The 19,486-nt window shown below is 39.5% G+C and overlaps 1 protein-coding gene across 5 annotated transcripts; it reads right to left on the reverse strand.

The window, feature by feature from the left end:
- Positions 1-1,922: 1,922 nt before the first annotated feature.
- GPN1 (GPN-loop GTPase 1) lies at positions 1,923-18,713 on the reverse strand. 5 transcript variants are annotated; one of them, XM_037009419.2, is made up of 14 exons: positions 18,554-18,713; positions 17,771-17,864; positions 15,858-15,897; positions 14,979-15,045; positions 14,244-14,281; positions 12,238-12,316; positions 11,945-12,039; positions 10,868-10,913; positions 10,086-10,232; positions 9,296-9,378; positions 8,037-8,076; positions 7,283-7,373; positions 3,890-3,997; positions 1,923-2,640 (listed from the first exon to the last, which is right to left on the reverse strand). In XM_037009419.2, the coding sequence occupies exons 1-14, from the start codon at positions 18,662-18,664 to the stop codon at positions 2,555-2,557; spliced, it is 1,125 nt and encodes a 374-aa protein (XP_036865314.1). In that variant the 5' UTR covers positions 18,665-18,713; the 3' UTR covers positions 1,923-2,554. The 5 variants fall into 5 exon arrangements, with proteins under 5 accessions (XP_036865314.1, XP_017500716.1, XP_017500713.1 ...); XM_017645227.3 differs by lacking the exon at positions 18,554-18,713 and adding an exon at positions 18,332-18,503; XM_037009420.2 differs by lacking the exon at positions 1,923-2,640 and adding an exon at positions 6,903-6,928 and having other exon boundaries at positions 3,913-3,997.
- Between the last annotated feature and the right edge of the window lie 773 nt (positions 18,714-19,486).

The following is a 19,486-nucleotide window of genomic DNA, read 5'->3' on the forward strand; positions in this document are numbered from 1 at the left end:
TAAATGAAACAGGCAGAACCTGTCCACAGACAGACTTGTGCTTATTTCCTTAATTGCATCTAATCGGCCATCAGAGGACAGTGGTCCATTCCTTTGCCCGAGTTCTGTCTACATCTGCATATTGTGCTTCTGGATGGGCCACCTCTAAAAGGATAACAATACACACCTTTCTACTTTGCTGTCAGATCCTCAGCAACTTGACTGCTGTTACTCACCCAACACAGTAGCTGTCCTGCTTGGCATCTGATAGTCTCAATCAATATTTACTAGGCAAATAATGTCACAGTGGAACAATTAGGAGTAATTTAGCAAATGTGAGCCTTACGCCTTGATAATGGATGCCAGCATGTTAAATACTGCTCAAGTTTGGTTTTGGGTGCAAAACATAAGTCTTGTGAAATTTACATTCCTTTAATAGAGACCAGAAGTCAAGGCACAGCTTTAATTAGTACATTACTGAGTGCCTTAAAGGTCTTAGGCATTGAAAATACAAATGCAATAGCAATAAAATGAGGTTACAACTTAAACTGTTACCAGATTGTTTCTAAATGTGCTAATTTTACATCCTTACCAAACTTATCTAAACCTTTCCTGTTCCAGGCTTAGCTTCATTTTGCCATTTTTATGAAAGTAGACATCAGGCAGTCAGTTTCCATAAGTAGCTAGCTATCTGGTATTTAATTCATTCAGTGAGCAAACATTTACTGATTACCTACTATGTGCTAGGTCCTGTGCAAAGAGTACAAAGATGAGTAAGACTTTGTCCCTGCTGTTATGGAGCTTACAGGGCAGGCCAGGTAAGTTGTCTTTGCGGAAGAAGTACTTGAAGGCACTGAGGGGAAAAACCCAGCATGTTCGGACTTTTGCTTTGTAAATGGTTTCCTCTGGAACAGTGTCAAATTTTTAGAACAATAGTTATAGAATGTTGAAATTAATACCTCATGGTAAAATACTTCTATTTTTAGAATGCTTAAATTGGAGAATAGGCACCAGACGATCAAGATGAGGGTACTCTGATAAAGCAGGCTGTGCTGAGGATGCCTGAGTCACCTCACCTAGAACTGTCAACAGGCTCTTCGAGTTAGAGCAGTTCTCAAGTTTACCCTCTATCAGAATCTCCTAAAGGGTTTATTAAAACAGATTGCTGGGCCTGATTCCTAGTTTCTGATTAGCTCTTGAGTGTCCTGTTTAGCAATTTTCCAGGTGATCTGTTGCTTCGGGTCCTGATTCCTACTGAACTGTAACATAGTTTAGGCAGGGATAAAATTCCTTGAGAAATGTACTGTCTTTAAGATACTGTGAAGAACGTGGAGGTGCGGCAAACCATTACCATGGCTGTAATGTATGGACTGTGCGCCTGCCCCAAATCCAGGGCCTCTGAGTAAACCACCAAGGATACTTTGTGTTAAGTTCAAAGTACAATACAAAAAGCACTGTGGATAAAGTGAAGGTTCCTATGGCCAGGATTCTCACCTGGCCCTGGTCAGCTAGCAGCTCACTACACACATGCAGCAATATGTTGTTATTGACTCTATATAAAGAGCTCCGCCCAGTGCTCTGGGCAACATGGTGGCACGGCTGCAAGGCTGCAGGAGAGCAGAGACAAGACTGGAGTGGTAGCAGCGCCAAGGACAGAGACTGAGACAGCTGTGGGGGTATAGGGGCCCAGAGGAAGAGACCAGCTTGCTTCATACAGACTTGCTCTGAGTAGATGGGATTCTAGTGACCTGCCACCAGGGAAATAAAGTTGGGTATAACTCTTTCACCCCAAGAACATTCTACTATCATTTCTTTGGTCTCACTGAATCCATAGTGAACTTGTCCAAGGCTGAAACCCATAGGCAAGACAAGGGCCCAGCTCTAAACCTCCTTACAAGGTATGTACATGAGAAACTTTAGTAAACATCACCTTCTTACTGAAACCAGTTTGGACATGTGGTTTTAATCTTTCTACTAAACAGAAGTGAACCTATTTACATCTATGTAATTTTCTTAGTAGAAATTATGACAGGCTTACAACAAAGTTGCAATTAAAAACTCTTTGAGTCACCATCCAAAGCAGGATTCTTATTCATTAACCATACGTTTTGCTCACCTTCTTCAATGAACCTGGTCCTATCAATGAGCTACCCACTCTGATATCACACCAACGTTGACTGGTTGCCAAGAAGACTCCACTGCCACTCTGGACAAGCTCTTATTTCCTCTCTCCCTTTCTGCTAAAAGGAGGGAAACCCAGATGCTGGGAGAGCAGACAGTACAGATCCAGCCTAATAACAGAGATTTGAAGTGAACAGTAAGTACGTTCTCTGTTCCATCCATCAGCAGCAAAAGTAAAAATAATAAAACTTGAAGTTTTAGGCTTGAAGGGATACCAGCATCCAAAAACAGAGTTGGCATCTACTCGCCGAGTCCAAAGGTCTTCTATCCCTGGCTTCATCTGAGTCAAATTTCCCCAGAAAGAGAAATTCTGCTACCCTGAAGAAAATTGTCCTTTATAGTAGCCCCCAATCCGAGGTCAGGATAGGGTTCCAAAATTTTTGACTTCTCGAAACTACTTGTTGTTTCTCTTCCAGTACTGTGACATTGATTCTTGCATAAAATTCTGGAATGCTGGCTCTTCATGGCTTTCCTCTGTAACTGCAATGGAAAAAGGTCAATTCTTTTTAACTCTCCAATTAGGTAGATTAGAGCTGCTGTCACCCATCTATCAGAAATGATACTCTATTTCTAAGAAAGTGTTCACTTCTCCCAATAAGGAAGTATCTCCCAGAAGCATGCTTCATTTATCTCGCTGCCCAAAATATACTATTTCTTTCAACTGTAAGTGGGGAGAATACATCCCTCAAAGTAACTACAATGAGGTCTCACTCCTAGGTATTTTTAACCAAGAGAAATGAAAACATGTCTACATACAGATCTATTTACAAACCATTATAGCAGCTTTATTTATAACAGTTAAAATCTGGAAACCCAAATGTCTGCTAGTGAATGAATAAACAAATTGTGGACATCCACATAATGGACTATTACTCAGTAATAAACATAGTATTGATCCATGCCACAACATGGATGGATCATAAAAGCATATTACACTGACTATAAATGTCAAACACAAATATCTAAGTACTCTGAATCCAATTATACAACATTCTAGAAAAGGCAAAATTAAAGATACAGAAATCAGACTAGTGATTGCCAGAAATTAGGTGTGCAGGAAGGGAACTGAATAAAAACAAGGAGCTTTTGGGGGTGATGGAAGTGTTCTGTATCTTGATTATGATGATTACAAAACTGCACATATTTACTAGAACTCATCAACTATACACTTAAAATGGGTAGGTTTTACTGTTTGTAAATTATACCTCAATAAATCTGATTATATGAGGCAGTTTACATGTTAGCATCCAGCAGGCAAGTAAAGAGAGATTTGTTCTTGCTCACAGCTTGGGCTTAAAAGCAGTGTTTCGAGAAATAGATTCTGTTCACAGTTCATAAAACTATGCCAAGTGGAACCCTTTTGGGTTTCCAGAGGTGTTCTATCCTCCATGTTACAGCCCCTTCTGACTAGTTTTGGTCTGCAGAGCCCTCCTTATATATTCTTAAAACAATGATTACAAACAAGTCCTGGCACTCCTCAAATTGAACTGAGGTTAGAAGACACAAAACTAATAAAATGCCTGTAATCAGCTCATTGTTAACCGTTCAGTAGGCAGGCCAGGAACTCTCAAAAGAACCCTTTTCTGGTGCTGTATCTGTTACTATCTCTTCTCTCCCCTCTCATTGGCTGCATGCTTAAGGTCTTCTCTCAGCAACAAGAAGCTCCTAAGCCAACAATGCAAAGATAAGCAGCTATTCCATTTCATGAGCCACCTCAGCCACCTCTCACCTCTGTGATCAATATCATCAGTATCACTATCTGCTTCCTCATCCTCTTCATCCAAGGTTCCCCGAGACAGGATCAAATCAGAGGGGTCCCGCACAGGAGATAAGGTTTCTACAGAGAAAACACCTATCAGTAGCACGTCATGAAGTATGCTTCCTCAAAGAGGTGATTTGAATCAATAAGCAATTATGATTATAAACTGGCAGTATAAAAGTGGTCATAATATAAATGCAGAATTTTACCTCTTCTAAATATTTTATTAATACCACTTAACATTTTTACAGTAGTATAGTTCACAAAGTGCTTTCATTATCCCAATTACCCAAAAGACTCAATTTTTATGCTGAGGAAAATAATTCTCAAGTAGCTTGTCTTGGTACTAACATCATTCATTTCTAGCAGCTCACAGCTTGGAAGAGGCTGTTTTTCCTATGAAGGCCAAAGACATTTGAGCAGATCCAGTGTGCTGATGTGTCAGGGTAAAGATGTGGACTGCTGAAGAAAATTCTGGGTGGAAACTTAAGTTCAGAGAGGGTCTGAAGAGAATAGAGGGTGAAATCCTAGTGAGTAGAGGAGCCAGTGTATTATACAAGAAAAAGAGGGAGGGGGAAAAAATGGAAAATCGAATATACTAACAAAGGTAAATCCCCTGAATAAGGGCTGAGCTCCAATTATCAGGAAAAAGTCTAATCTAGTAATTCCAGGGCAAGGGATTCAGGCTGTCAGGCTTGGGCTCTAATGAAAACCTAAAAGCCACAGGACATGACCACTCTCTTCAGGAGCCTAAGGGGTCTGAGAGAGCTCAGCAGGGGAATAAGGGTGGTCAAAAGCAGCAACTTCAAGGGGCACAAATCTCAAGGGGCCAGTCACTCCAAAAGAGGATGACATGGTGTGCTGACAGTCATGCTTCCCTCTGCGCCCAACTAAAAATTATACAACTATGATTTTTTTCTCAAAGAATTTAAACTCCCCCAACCTTTAACAGTTATCTGAGTACAGAAGACCCTTTGTGGCAGATTTAACATTTGCCACTTCACATATTCATAAGGGATTCCAAAGGACCACAGCACACAGAAATTTATGTTGCTGGGGTGTGCGAAAAGGATGGCAGGGACAAGTACACTCAACAGGTAAACCCAGCCAGTTTCTGGCATCTCCGTCTCCAAGTGGCTTTGCTGTTTTCTACTAAATGTACGAAATAGCTTTCATGAATCGAACTTCACTCCTTTAAAAGCCAGTCCATTAATAAGCATGGCTGGGCAGGGGTGTGTATATTCAAATAAAAGCAGCAGCCTAGAAACCCCTAAGTATCAATAACAAAGTTAACGTAATTAAAAATTCCAGTGAAATAACAGGATAAAAAGACTGATACAAACAAATTAAAAGCCTTCATATATACAAACATAACCAGTTAGAAAATATAATGGTTCTCAATAATCCCATTTTCAACACTAAAATAACTGGAATGAATTTAACAAGAAAAACGCAAAACCCACATGCATAAAGACCTGAAAGACACAAAAGTAGACTTGACAAATAAATGCACGTTCTTGTCCTTGTTTAGGAAGACTCCACATAGAGTTGTCAGTTCTCCCTAAATTAATGAACATAACATAATCCCAATAAAAACACCAAAAAGCTTTCTTAGCAAACTAAGTAAGTTGATACTAAAGTTCATGTGAGAAAATATACATGTAAGAAGATCCAGGGAAATACTAAAAAGGAAAAGTATGAGGGGCATTAGGTGTAGCAGACATTAGAACATATAATAAAGGCTCTACATTATTTTAACAGCATGGTACAAGCCCGTAATAGTCCAGAAGAATAAAACAGGAAGTTCAGACATAGAGTCAAGTACACATGGAACCTTAGTACATGATACAGGTAACACCTCAGATCAGTGAGGCAAAGAACAGTAAAACTATTTATGAGAAAGGTAACATAGACCTATACCTCACACCATACCTGGCAATAAACTCTAAAGGATCAGGGATCTAAACGTAGAAAATGAAACCATACAAGTACTAGAGTGAAACACAAGTGAATTGCTCTTTAATGTAAGTATATGCAACGAATTCCCAGCTATGACTCAAAACCCAGCTGTAATAAAAGAGGAGATAAATTTGACTACCTCAAAAGAAAACAAAAACTTTTGCATGGCAAATACCATGAACAAAGTCAAAAAAAAAAATTCACAAACAGGGAGAAAATAGTTGCAACATATATCACAGGAAAATGGATACTGTCCCTATTATAATAATGGATATTAAAATTGGTGGATAAACATTTAAAAATTCAAAGGATATTCATATAGTCTCAAAGCATCACCCCACAAAATACTTATTATGAAGTGAAAAATAACTTTACAATGAAAAAACCTGGCAGACACCATTTTAAGTAATCAAAATATCACCAGTAATGGAACAAATGACCACCACATGCCTCCTAATATTATGAACAGAAAAAACACAACTTCGTTTATCTGTAAAGTTCTGCCAAAAATGAGATACCTGAATCAAATCCTGAGAAACATTCTACAAAATGTTCTGTACACTTGTCAACCATGTCATGAAATAGAAAGAAAGACTAAGGAACATTCCAGATTAAAGGAGAATAAGAGACATGACAACTAAGTGCAATGGGAGATCCAAGATTTTTCTCCTGCTATAGAAGGCAAATAGCTACATCTAAGTAAGGACTCTACATTAGATAACTGTAATGTGTCAATGTTAATTTCCTAATTTTTGATAACTACAATTAAGTCATATAAAATAATATCCTTGTTTTTAGGAAATATGCACTAAAGTATTTAAGGTAAAGGAGCATCATGTCTGCAACTTGCTCTTAAATGATTCAGAAAAAACAGAATATATACCATATGAATATTTTATATTTCTAAATATATATATTTATATAAAACCATACATATATGAGAACATCAGAGAAAGAATAAAGTAAATGTGATATGATGTTAACATTTTGGGAATCTGGTTAAAGGGCATATTGTAATACTTACACTAGTCATGCAACTTTTCTGTTAATCTGAAATTAGGTCAAAATTAAGTTTAAAAAAACAGAGGAAGTAAAAAGTATTTTAAAAAATAACACAGTAAAGTAAAAACTACCTAAAGAGGAAGAACCCAAAGAAGTATAGTTTATACAACTTCTAGGGGACTGTCTTTCTAATTATATATATATTATACATAAAAATTATATTCTTATGTGTGTGTATATATACATAGAAATATAAATACGGATAAAGTAAATGTGGTACAACACACTTCTCTCTCTTACTTTCTCTCTCTCTAATGCTTTCTCTTAAATCTAAGTATCTTCCTGCTAACAGAAAATAAGGGGACCCTCCTTTTAGTTCCTAACACTAGGACCCTCCCATACCTGCAGCAGTCCCTGTGCCCAAGGCCACAGAACCCATATCTTTCTGAAGGCGTTCCAGTTGTTCTTTCTGCTGCTGGCTCTGTGCACTGGCCTGTATATAAAAAGGAAAATATCATATTAAAAAAGTAGCCTCAAGTCAGAGGCCAGACTTCTAACAGATGATGACCAATTACAGAAATACTAGAGGTTGTTACTTAGACATTGAGGCAGATAGGGAATGGCTGGTATCAAGACAGAAACACCTAGCAGAGTGGGCCCAGATTAGCAGAAGTTCAGACTGAAGGGCTCTGCACACTGAATTAAGAGGTTTCAGAAACTAGACACAGAAAGCATATCAAAAGAACCTTCAAGTATATATAGCAAGTAGGCTCAGTGATGAGGAGCAGTGCAGCTGAGAGCGGCAGGCCACCTCATCATTAGGAATAACTTGTGACCCGCCTCTCTGTTCTTAAAACAAAATTCTACAAGCAGTCTTTAAGTGGAACTTAGAGTAGGGGTGGGAGTGGGGTGCAAGATGGGTTTAACATATATAACAGGAAAAACTGATTTTTAAAAATTCAAATTAAGAGAAGAAAAATAGTCAAGGGGCCTGATTCCAGACAACATTCACACAAATTTATAATTTTAAAATAGCAAATATCTAAGAGATACATTTTTGTTTTGATAGTCAAAACAAAAGCATTTATGTCAGGAGGCAGTACATGGTCTGAGGTTGTATTTAGTAGCCCTAAAATAACACAACCTCATCTCTTACCAGTGATTTCTTCAGACGTTCATATTCAGGACGATACTCTCTGGAAAGAGAAACACTTTCTAAATTCCTTTGCTTGGTATCTGTCCTACCTGCCCTCACATCACTTCTATTTTCCTAGGACTGTGACAATAACAGAACATCTTATTTCACTGAACATCAGCTGTATCAAGTCTCAGTCACTGAGATGCTAGCTCTATGGATGCCTGCCCCACCCTGCAATCAGCCAAGAGACAAAAGACAGCCTGCTGGCTGGGCTGGAAAGATGGACTCTGGGACCATGACAGATAAACTCTTCATTCACTTGGATGAATACCTGAGATGAGTCAAAGCAACTAGGCCTGATGGGTTCGGGAAGCCCAATATATAATTATGTGGTTTACATGGGCGACAATGAAAGGATACAGGAAAGAATCTATCCTTTTTGTTTTGATAACACACACCAAAAAACCCCTTGCCTGATGAAACAAAATCAAAATAATGTGTCTGAAAACCATACTGTTGTTGGGATCTTACTAAGTATAAAGCCAAAGGAGCAGGAAAGGAGACAGGTGCTCTGATTCTACTTTCCTTTAGGGAAATGGAGTTCTACTACTAACCATGACAACAGTTACAAGCACTTTACTAGACAGTGTGCTTACTGTGTGTCTGCAATTGCACAAGGTGCTTCAAATACATTTTTCTCAAGCAACCCCCCCTCACAGCAACCTTAGCAATAAATGCTATTATCCTGATCTCACAAATGATGAAAACTTGCTAAGGTCACTCATTTATTAAGTAAAGGAAACAAATCCAACCCACGCTTTTCTGATAACATCTACATTCTTAATCAAGGAACAACCAATGTGGCAAACAGGCCAAATACAGCCTGCTGCTTATTTTTGCAAATAAAGTTTTACTGGAACAGAGCCACACCCAATCCATCTACAAATGGTCTATGGGTGTTCGTGCTCTACAATGACAGAGAGTTGAGCAGTTGCAACAGAGATCGTACGGGCCACAAAGCCTAAAATATTTACTATACAGCTTTTTACAAAAAAGTCTGATGACTCCTGCTCTTAATTACTCAGTATAGTGGAGATTTTCTACTGGTCTTTTTTTTTTTTTAAAACACTTGTTACCCCTAAGTGTGTCAGATCCAGTACATACATGTATGGCAACTACAGTACATACACTGCGAAAACCAAAATGCTCTGCCTGGCAAAACTGCAGAATGGTGGGTTACTAAGAATGTCATCAATAGGATTTTCCTTTATCCTCACCTCTCATATTCTTCTGCAGCACTGGTGACTTGCACAAAGAGTTCATCTAAGCCTGTACCCAGAACAGCAGACACACCCACCACCTGCCAAGAACATTAATGCCACAGAGGAAACTGAGTATTTTTAATTGGTGTGTATATTATCTTGTTCAAACATCATACGATCTTCATACACAAAAAACAAAAAGTTTAGACATTTCCACAAGTCCTTGGCAAAGAGTGAAGCTAAAGTAAAACAAAACAGCAGGCCTACTCAAAAGTCACGGAAGCAGGTCTGTGGCAATAGAGAACTGAAAAGATAACAACTAAGCCAATAGTAGACTTTTTATTTAGTCCCTATCAAATCAGATGACTATTCTCTACAAAATTAGTTTCCCAATGCCTTTGTTTGGGCAATTACCATTTGCCCTACCACCCATACCCACCCACTTTTGCTCTACAAATCCCACCCTTCCTTCAAAGCATACCTTTAATGCCCTATTCTCCAAAATCCCTTCTTTCAAAAGTGATCTGTCCCCTCACCATCAGGCCCAACTTCCAATCTTTCTTAAGGTACTTACCACAATATATGTTTCAATTCTGTGTGTAGCCTTCTCTTCTAACTACACCACAGCCTGAGGGTAGGGTCTTTTATCTCATTTATCTTTCAAACTTCCAGGTTTTAAAAAGTAATGCTTCAGTAGTTACTTTTCAGAAGGTAATGAATTTCTTTTCTAAGATATCAAAGCCAGCCCTATGGATTAAAAGGTTATCTAGAGAGACTGTCAATATGAGCAGAAGAGAAAATTTACCCTAAGTGAGCTGTAAAACTCATCTAAAACCAGGCTCATTGAACGAGTCAGGTTACTGACATATGTAGTCTCCTGATTCAAGGCATCTTGGAAAGCCTCAAAATCTTGCATCCATTCCACTGCAAAGCTGTGATCAATGATGTCAGTCTATACCAGAGAGAAGTCAACCAGAGATGAGTTAAGACATCAAACAAGAGCAAAAAAATAATGTTTAACAAAATGGTGACTGCAGAGAGTAACTCATATATTTTTTCTGCTTTCCTCACTTCCTCCCCACTGCAACAAGGCACAAAGAGCAAAACTGTTGTGTAAATAATTAAATGAAGATATGCATTCTCTTGGTTGAAGCAGACCCTTTGCTATCCACTGCCAAGTGATCACGGCCAAGGTGGATGCAGTACATCCAGCCTCTGAAGTCAAGTAGTCTCTTGCATTCTAGCCATCAACAAACAACAGGGAAGTCTTGTTTTTGTTTAACTGCCATTCCCAAGAGACTAGTAGTCCTTCCCTGACTTACAGTCCCAAGGCTGAGGGATAGCCTATATGCTATAGTTGAGGCACCACTCCACATAGCCTAAAAGAACTTTGGATGAGACTCAGTGATGAATATTCATTCAATGTCATTGAATCTTTTCCCTAGAAGTGCTCATGACTTTGCTCCAATAAAGCTTCAATCTGCTCTCCAGCATCTGAAATAATCCTTCCCACCTACCCAAACCTGCCAATAACACAAGGTTTTGATAAAAAGAAATAATGAATGAAAAAAGGAAGGCTCCACTTACTTTGTTCATGACCACAATGAAAGGAAGCTTGGTTTTATACAAGATGCTGAAAATCAAACATCAAGACATTATTAGTAAAAGCCCTAAGGCTCTTGCTTACCTGGTGTGAGCCTGCTGGAACTGAGTAAACAGAGAACAGGTTCGGACCCTAACCAGATGCATCCATTCTAACACAGCTCTTGCATGTTCTCTCCCATGAGGAAAACCACTGCCACCATCAAGCCAATGACACATACATACTCTCTCTTTCTTGGACTAATAATGCTTTGATACGGATCCTGTTTGTGTGTGTGTTATTTGATTGTTTTTACTAAATAATTCTTTTGAGTAATTAACATAAAAATGAAAAAATGCTGTCAGTCATCAGATTTCTATCTGAACTAGGATTTCTTGCATCTAACAAGAAGCAACATCCCTCATTGTATCAGAAGGGAGAAATGGCGATGGTGTTTGTGTACCCCCTAAATCAAATTATCTCAGCTATTCTAATAGTCTGCCTTGTTCCTAGGTCTAATGCACTAACATACCCCAGGGAGGCATATACTTCCTCTCTTAATGTCCTCTCTTTAGGCAAACCTGTACATTTTAGAATTATGGATAAATCTTTTTATTCATAATTTCTCAAGTTAAAACTTCACTATACCTATCATAACACAGAAAAGGAGCATTTAGATTTGGGTTTCATTCAACTGGGAGCAACTATCAAGAAGGTTCATATTCACATTCCACCTATTTCTGTAACAAGCAAGGGAGGAAGATGAGAAACTGCTGGCAGAAAATGCCAGTAAGACATGCCTCTTCTCCCCTCTGACTTCCACCCACTTTACAATGAATATTCATTCAACTTCATGGAATCTTTTCCCTAGAAGTGCTCATGACTTTGCTTTAATTAAGCTTCAATCTGCTCTCCAGCATCTGAAATAATCCTTCCCACCTACCCAAACCTGCCAATAACACTATACTGTGGCAAACCAGAATGAGCACAAATCTAGGTGGAAGCACTCAGGGCTCAAAAACAAAAGAGAAGAGGAGGCCTCATACCTTGAAGCAATACCATGCCTCCCAATAATCAGTTACCTGCAGGCATAGAGCATATTGGACATGAAGGTCACTGGGCTGGTACTTCTTGATGTATCCATTACATAAATGACAATCGTTGGAAATGAAGATGCCTAAAGCCACAAAATATTAAAGCCTTAGCCAAGAGTGCTCACGACTGTCCCCAAACTCCTTTAGCAAGGGAGAACCTCTTTAAGAAAAGTGCAGAGAGCTTCTATAACTCCCTCCCATATAAGACCCCAGCCAATGAAAAGATACTTATCCAGTGTAGCTCTCTAGTCACTTTCAGTAACAAGTCCTAGAATACTTACCAGGGCCTCAGTGATGATTGTCCCAGAAGCTGACCAGGTAAACACCTCAATCTGTCCAGGTGTGTCAATCAAGACATATCTGTGTCAAGAAAGACCGTTAAAGAAATACTACACTTGTGTAATGCTAAAAGATATTCCATCACACAAAACACTAAACATCTGGTTATCTAAGACTGGGACAAGACTTGGGACAACCTCTTCACACTGCCAAGTCTAAGTTCCTCCTGCTGCCCTTAAAATGCATACCACATTTCCCCAGGCTTTGTTCAATGCCCAAAATTTATGCTAATGGGCAGAAGCAGAGTCCATATATTATGTGATAGTTTAGAAACACATTGCATTAAAAACTAGAGACAAGCAAACCCAGAATGTAAACCTCCTGGAAAATCATCCTGCTGCTTGGAGGTAGGGTTGAGGAAGGTGGAGGGGAAGGAAGAAAGGAGTAATGGAGGAATAGGGAGGGATAGCCAAAGAATACGGGGTTTCTCCTTGAGGTGATCAAAGGCTCTACAACTGTGGTGATGGTTCACAATTCTGTGAATGAACTAAAAGCCAATGAATTATACACTTTAATGGGCAATACATCAACTTCAATTGTATGGCATACGAATTAGTCTCAATAAAACTTTCTAAAAATGAGCTAAGAATTCAAATATATACCAATGGCCAATAAACATATGAAAGGATGCTCAACATCATTAATCACTGAGGAAACATATCAAAACCACAATGTGATCTCTCTTCATATCCACTGTGATGGCTATGGTCAACAACAAAGACAATAACAAGTACAGGTGAGGATGAAGAGAAACCAGAACCCTCCTACACTGCTGATAGGAATATAAAACGGTGCAGCCATGAGGAGCTGGGGGTAAGGGGGACTAAACAGTGACTCCCAGTGAGTATGGGATTTCTTTTTGGAATGAAGAAATGTTCTGAAATTAGATATGGTGATCAATGCACAAGTTTGTAAATACACTAAAAACTACTAAATTACTAAACTGTATACTTTAAAAGACTGTACTTTACAGCATGTGAATTTATATCTCAATAAAGCTATTTTTTTAACTCTATCTGGTATGATCCCATTTCTGTAAAAGCACCTTATCCATCCATCCTTCTATGTATATATGCATGGAAAAAAGTGGAATGATAGTCACTGACAGTAATAATAATGATAGCTATTTCTAGTGACAATTAGGGTGATAGTTTCATTTTTAAAGTATTATGTATGGCTTGAATTATTTTAAATTAACATATATCCCTTTTTTTACAAAAATACTGAATTATTTTTGTAAAAAGCAAATTTATTAAAAATTTAACAAGTTTAGTATATTTGAAAAAACAGACCTATTAAAACCTTAACAAGTTTACAGTGGTTAATTATAATAAAAACAAATGTTGTATTTTGATGCAGTTTAAACTGATAAATATAAATGATTATATTCATTTAAACAAGAGTTAGAAAGGTGTTTCAGTTATTCATAAGGAGCCCTATTTATTCTCATTCCAGGTAAACCATGAGATTTTAAAAATAAAAGGTGTTTCAGAGACTTCAATGCCAATACACACGGTTTCCCAAGAGAAGGCAGGCAGACAACTCAATTTGGACCAAGTCTCAAAGTATCTCCTGAGAAACCATGGGCATATACCAAAGTGATCGAGGGTGGGTGTCTATTAAACTTAGTTCTAAAGCATATAGAATTCTTTTTTTTAATATTATTAATGTACAATTACATGAACAACACTGTGGTTATTAGACTCCCACCACCACCAAGTCCCCTCCACATACCCCGTTACAGTCACTGTCCATCAGTGTAGTAAGATGCTATGGAATCATTACTTGTCTTCTCTGTTATAGCATATAGTATTCTAATGATTGTTTTTGCCCTTTCATTTTCAGTGGTTTCACCTCAATCTACACCATTTCAGAGCTTGATGGCATGTTGAAATCCTAGAAATGTGCCAAATACAGAGTTATAAGATGTTAAACTGAAATCACTTACTTAGACATGTTCTGGGCTTTCTCAATAAATTTCATCACCTAAAAGGAACAGATGCTAATTACAACAGGATCCTTTTCAACACAAATCACAAGGCCCGCCTCCCAGTCACCATCAACTACTGAATCTCTATGTTCTCAATCTTAGGACATCCACTAACAGACTCAGTGAACTGAAGAAGGAAGAGCCACATCAGCAGCACTGCAACAGCCCGGAGCACAGTGCAAGGATCTGAGAAGCTGAGCACGATCTGCCAGGTCATCTCTCTTGGTGCTTCAGTAAAATGTGAGAAACCTGTCTCATGGACTGGTATCAGGATTAAAAATTAATGATTACAAAATACGCTTACCAAAGTAGAAGGTGATAGAAAAAACCTATGTGATAACTATCTATCATAAGTAAAAGGTCTCAGTATCTTTCCTTTCCATGCCTGCTAGCCCATCCCACTCCCGATCCCTTTACTCCATCCTCTTAACACTGCAAACCAATAATAAAACATGGGAAGAACCCAGGTCTCTTGGATTTTTGTTTTACTAGCTGTTGCAAATGGTAAATGTGCAATGTCTCACAACTTTGATCATCCTCTCATAGCCTACCCTCTGTCTACCAAAATGCCTATTTGTTTTATATATTTACATCCAGATTTATTGCTCTTCTTTTCCAATGTGGTCAAGTGAAGGCATTCAAGAGTCACACGTTTTTATACAACCATATCTAGGTAAGTAAAGACAGACATACCTGATCAAACCTGGTAGCAAAGAGATTGAGTGAGGTCACTATGCCACCATTGGGCCCAAGTCCATACCTAAACACTAAGTTGAGGATATAAAATGACTTATAAATCAAATTAGATAATGAAGTTCACAGTTAGGATATCATTCATACAAAGAGCATTATAAAATTAGTGTTCCATTAATGGATGCTGGCAAGCTAATCCTCGACCAGTATGTATGTACCACACAATCTTAACCTCATAAGAAGACATTCATTGTCAAGGTCTTCCCCATTCATTTATCATCTAGGGATGGACAGGCAAAGTGAAGAAACTAAAGTGACCGATACATAATAGATGCATTAGGCAGTGACAGCCTGCTGCTGTTAGCCATTAACATCATCTGTATAACATTCCCTGTTCTGATCCTCACTAATCAAGCAGTCTGATTATAATTAGTCTACCTACCTATACTCATCTATAGGGCAAGTACACATTTTCAAACAGCAATATACTAAAAGATGACCCTACCAAACCTACTCATTTCTTAGTTTCCCAGTCTGAAGAGGTAGTGACCAGTGGGTGTGTCTTCCAAGGAAATACTAGCTTGTACGACCCAGGCATGGCACCAGCTAGCCACTCATTCTCTGTGCTAATTAGAATTTGCCGTCCGGGAAGATGGTAAGAAAACTAAAATCACAAGCTGAAATAATATTTCCAGTTACCTAAAATACCTCTCTTTACATTCATCTTCCATCCTCCCAATAAAACCAGTTCAAAGTAATCAAATGCTTTTTGCTAGTGTATTTCACAAAATACAAAAACACTCTTTCAAAGACACAAAATACACAGAGAGTAATTAGCTAGGGATGAGCCAACACCAAAGTAGATGTGGAAAAGGATACTGTTTCATTACTTCTTTATACTTCACAGTGTCACGAATATCTGAGGGGAAAAAAAAGAATTAACTGGAATTTAGTACATAAGAAACAATATAATTTGAGACCCTTCATCTACAAAATCCAAGTCAACAGGTCTCCCACATCATCTCCTTTCTCTGAGGAAAAAAATTAAAGTTTCTCTCTTGGCATCTGAGTTACTTTTCAAATCTGCTTTCTAAATATTTAAGCTAAGATCACTGAATTGTGAGAGGAAAAGAAGCAAAACTATGAAAACAGAAGGGCAAAAGGCAGCCTATAAGTACCTTTTCTACAAGCAAAAAACTGAAACTAGCCTTTTAGGTTTTTCTTGCCAGCATTATCTTCTACTAATTTCCCCAGCTTCACACTGGTGTCCTTGCTTACAAAGGGTAACTGCAAGTAACCCATGAAGAATGTTAGGCTAGAAGTTTTCAAATTATGGCAGAGATGAAATGATATGACACAAGGAAAAAAGTTTTATACAACTTAAATAAGTTTTCAGTGACCATATGCATAGAAAAAGGGCACTACCTCAAGAAAAAGGGTTTATTTCTTACTAATCAACTACTGATCACAAAGATAATGCAGACATGGTTTTTAAAAAGCAGTTAATCAATCCAGTAATATCTAACTAAACCTACCTCAGCAATCTGTAGACCTACCCCATCAACTATCAGAATTCCATTTTTTAAACTGAATTATCATATAATATTCTATTATTTCAGGTGTATATCATAGTGATTTGATATTTTTATTACAAAATGATCCCCACAATTTGTCACCATACAAACCTATAATGAACTTAAATATTTTATAACTGGAAATCATACCTTTTAATTCCCTTCACCTATTTTGCCCATCCTCAACCTCTCCCTTCTCTGGTAGCAGTTTGTTTCCTTATTTATGAATATGTTTCTGTTTACTTGTTTTTGTTGTTTTAGATTTCACATATAAGTGAAATCATACGTTGTTTCTCTTCTTTCTCTGACTTATTTCACTTAGCATTAATACCCTCTAGGTCCATCCATGTTGTTGCAAATGGCAAGATTTCATTCTTTTTTATAGCTGAGTAACAGCCCATTATATGTGTAGATATATAGATAGATCCCTATCTTCTATACCCATTCATCTATCAATGGATAGAACTCTATGCTTTCAGTGAGAATATGGGCAATTTTTTTCTGGAACTCTTCTCAAAATGATCTCTGATTCTTAATACACGATTTTCCTTAATTAGTATGTTTGGGGTATAAGCAGCTTAACAGATTAAGAAGAGACAAGGAGGAAGAGGACTAGCACACAATGATAACCTGGCAATCAGGAAGCCTAGATACTATCAAGAATCATGACAGTGGGTCACACTCATTCTTAATCTTTTTTTATAGTTGCAGATGCCTCTTAAAGACTAATGACAACTGAAAACCTCTCCCCAAAACAATGTATATACACACATATACACACATTGTCTCATTGTAACTTTGGAGAAGGTTCCTAAGGATCAGTAAGTGAACTACCACACAAGAACCCTTATACTCTAAACTCTGAGAAAAGAAACTAAAGTTTAAAAGGTCTGTGTATCAGAGCCTTCGAAGGATTTATGGCCTGGAACTGCGAGGACTTTCTGTCACTTCATTATCCCAAGTGACAATAGCCTGATATCCTAGGGTAAGCAAAAGGGGAGAGAGAACAGTGAATGGTAAGGAAACAAATTTAGGAAAGGGAAAGTAGTAAACAAAGAAAATGTGAATAAGGAAAAAACCTGTTTAGGGATTCTAGCAAACCCAAAGGAAATCAAAGATAGCTTTAAAAAAGTGAAAAATGAAAAGCACTGAAGACTGGCAGGCTGGAAGCTTCCCATTGTCTGAGGCACTTCACACAGTTTGGTACAATTTACTCACCAATATTGGCAGGAAAGGGGACTTCATGCACAGCTGGGTCCAGATTGATCACATAAGGTGGAGAGCCTTGGCTATGCAGGTGTCCCGTGAGCCTCTGCAGAGATATGGGGAGAGCGATGGAGTGGGACAAACAGGGCATGATGACGGGACAAGAGAGAGTATTCCTTTACCGACCATACCTGAAGACCACTGTACTTACATATCCCTCTACATATCCCTAAAACATCCGCCCCAACATTCAACTCCCAGGAAATGCTATCTTTATCGCTCATCTAACAGAGCCTCTCTCCCCTACTCTCTATCACTAAACTTGTGTTATGTGGGGTTTTTTTTTCCTATCACCCCCACTATAATATCAGCTCCATGAAAGCATGAACCTTGTCTACCTCACTTTCGCTGTATACCCCGTGGCCGAAGCATGACAGATGCTCAAGATAGAATTCTTTAGCAATCTACACCGAAAGCCTGTGTGCTAGCCCTGTAATAATCGCCAGTTACTTGCAAGCCTCTCCAGGAGTTGGCAGTTAATTCCAAACAGCAGTACAACGTGGTAAGTCGTACCAAGTATGCTCTGAGGGTGAGCAGAAGAGAACTTTGATCAATGCAGGCTAGGCTCCGAGAAGGCTTCGCAGAGGATGGAACCAAGGTGGCGGGCAAGTCCCCGAGAGCCAGGCACCGGTCCCTTCCAACTCCCCAGAGCCCTGCCTCGCGATCTCCGTAGCCTGCCGCCAGCCACAGACAATCTCGCGCGCGCACCGACTACACCTGTGCCGTGTACGTCACCTGGACAAAGGTGGTTTTCCCAGATCCCGCCATTCCCAACACCAGCAAACACACTGGGGGCCGAGGACTCCCCGAAGCCTGCGGTGCAGAGGTAGCTGCGGCCGCCGCCATCTTCCCCCTAGCTCCGCCTACTCTACCATAGAGACTCGTGTGGCTAGAAAGGCTTCCGCGCCTAAGGCTAGGGCCCAACTGGCCGGAAAGGGAAGGGCGAGGGGCGGGGCGGGCGCCAGAGAACCTCCCGCGTCCCGCCCCTCAGAGGGCTGGCTAACGACGGTGGCGGGCAGGTGGGAGGGGCTGGAAGAGGCCTGGGGACGGGGCGCTCACCGTCTTAGGGTAGGACCTGGGAGGGGCAAAGCTCTGGTTCCCAGGAGAGCGAAGCGAGGTGGGATCCCTAGGGCAGGGCTCCCACAGAACGAAAATGAAGACAGCGCATTTCACTTTGACCCCCAAAAAGCAGGGAACGAAACCACGGGAGAACCGGCTGCAAGAGCTTATTGGGCAAGCGAGGAGGTTAAGCAACTCAGGGCCAAACGGCCCAGAACGACCCAGGGGGTTGCGGGGCAGCCCCGAGACCCACTAAGCACAGAACAGAGGAACTGCGAAAACTTTGCCCACCGGGACGCAGTTTCTGTGTCTCAGGCCCCAGACTCTAGCGCTCGCTCCTTGGCGGGCACCCTCAGTGAACTACACCATGACCTTGAGGATGAACGCTTGGACTCCTCGAAGGGGCGCCTCCCTGCACGGAAGGGTCTTTGGAAACCGTAAAGGCGGTGGAGAGACCTTTATTCCTACTCCCGAACACCCAGTCTGTTCCCTTAGCTCTTTGTAGCTACTGTAGGGTTGAGTAAATCATAAAATCTGGGTTCACACCCAGGTTCTGTCACTTGCTAGCGATGTAAATTGTGGTCAAGTCAAATACTCAACCTGTTTTCT

Source organism: Manis javanica, chromosome 1 (assembly GCF_040802235.1).
Source record: "Manis javanica isolate MJ-LG chromosome 1, MJ_LKY, whole genome shotgun sequence".
Lineage (NCBI taxonomy): Eukaryota > Metazoa > Chordata > Mammalia > Pholidota > Manidae > Manis > Manis javanica.

What these genes read in the sequence shown, in the direction of transcription:
- GPN1 (XM_037009419.2), bottom strand. Translation starts at nt 18,664, where the DNA reads ATGGCGGCGGCCGCAGCTACCTCTGCACCGCAGGCTTCGGGGAGTCCT. An exon ending in AAAGCCCAGAACATGTCTAA is followed by an intron (nt 12,317 to 14,243) that starts GTAAGTGATTTC and finishes TTCTTGACACAG; the next exon opens with ATATGTCTTGATTGACACAC. An exon ending in AATATGCTCTATGCCTGCAG is followed by an intron (nt 10,914 to 11,944) that starts GTAACTGATTAT and finishes TTTGATTTTCAG; the next exon opens with CATCTTGTATAAAACCAAGC.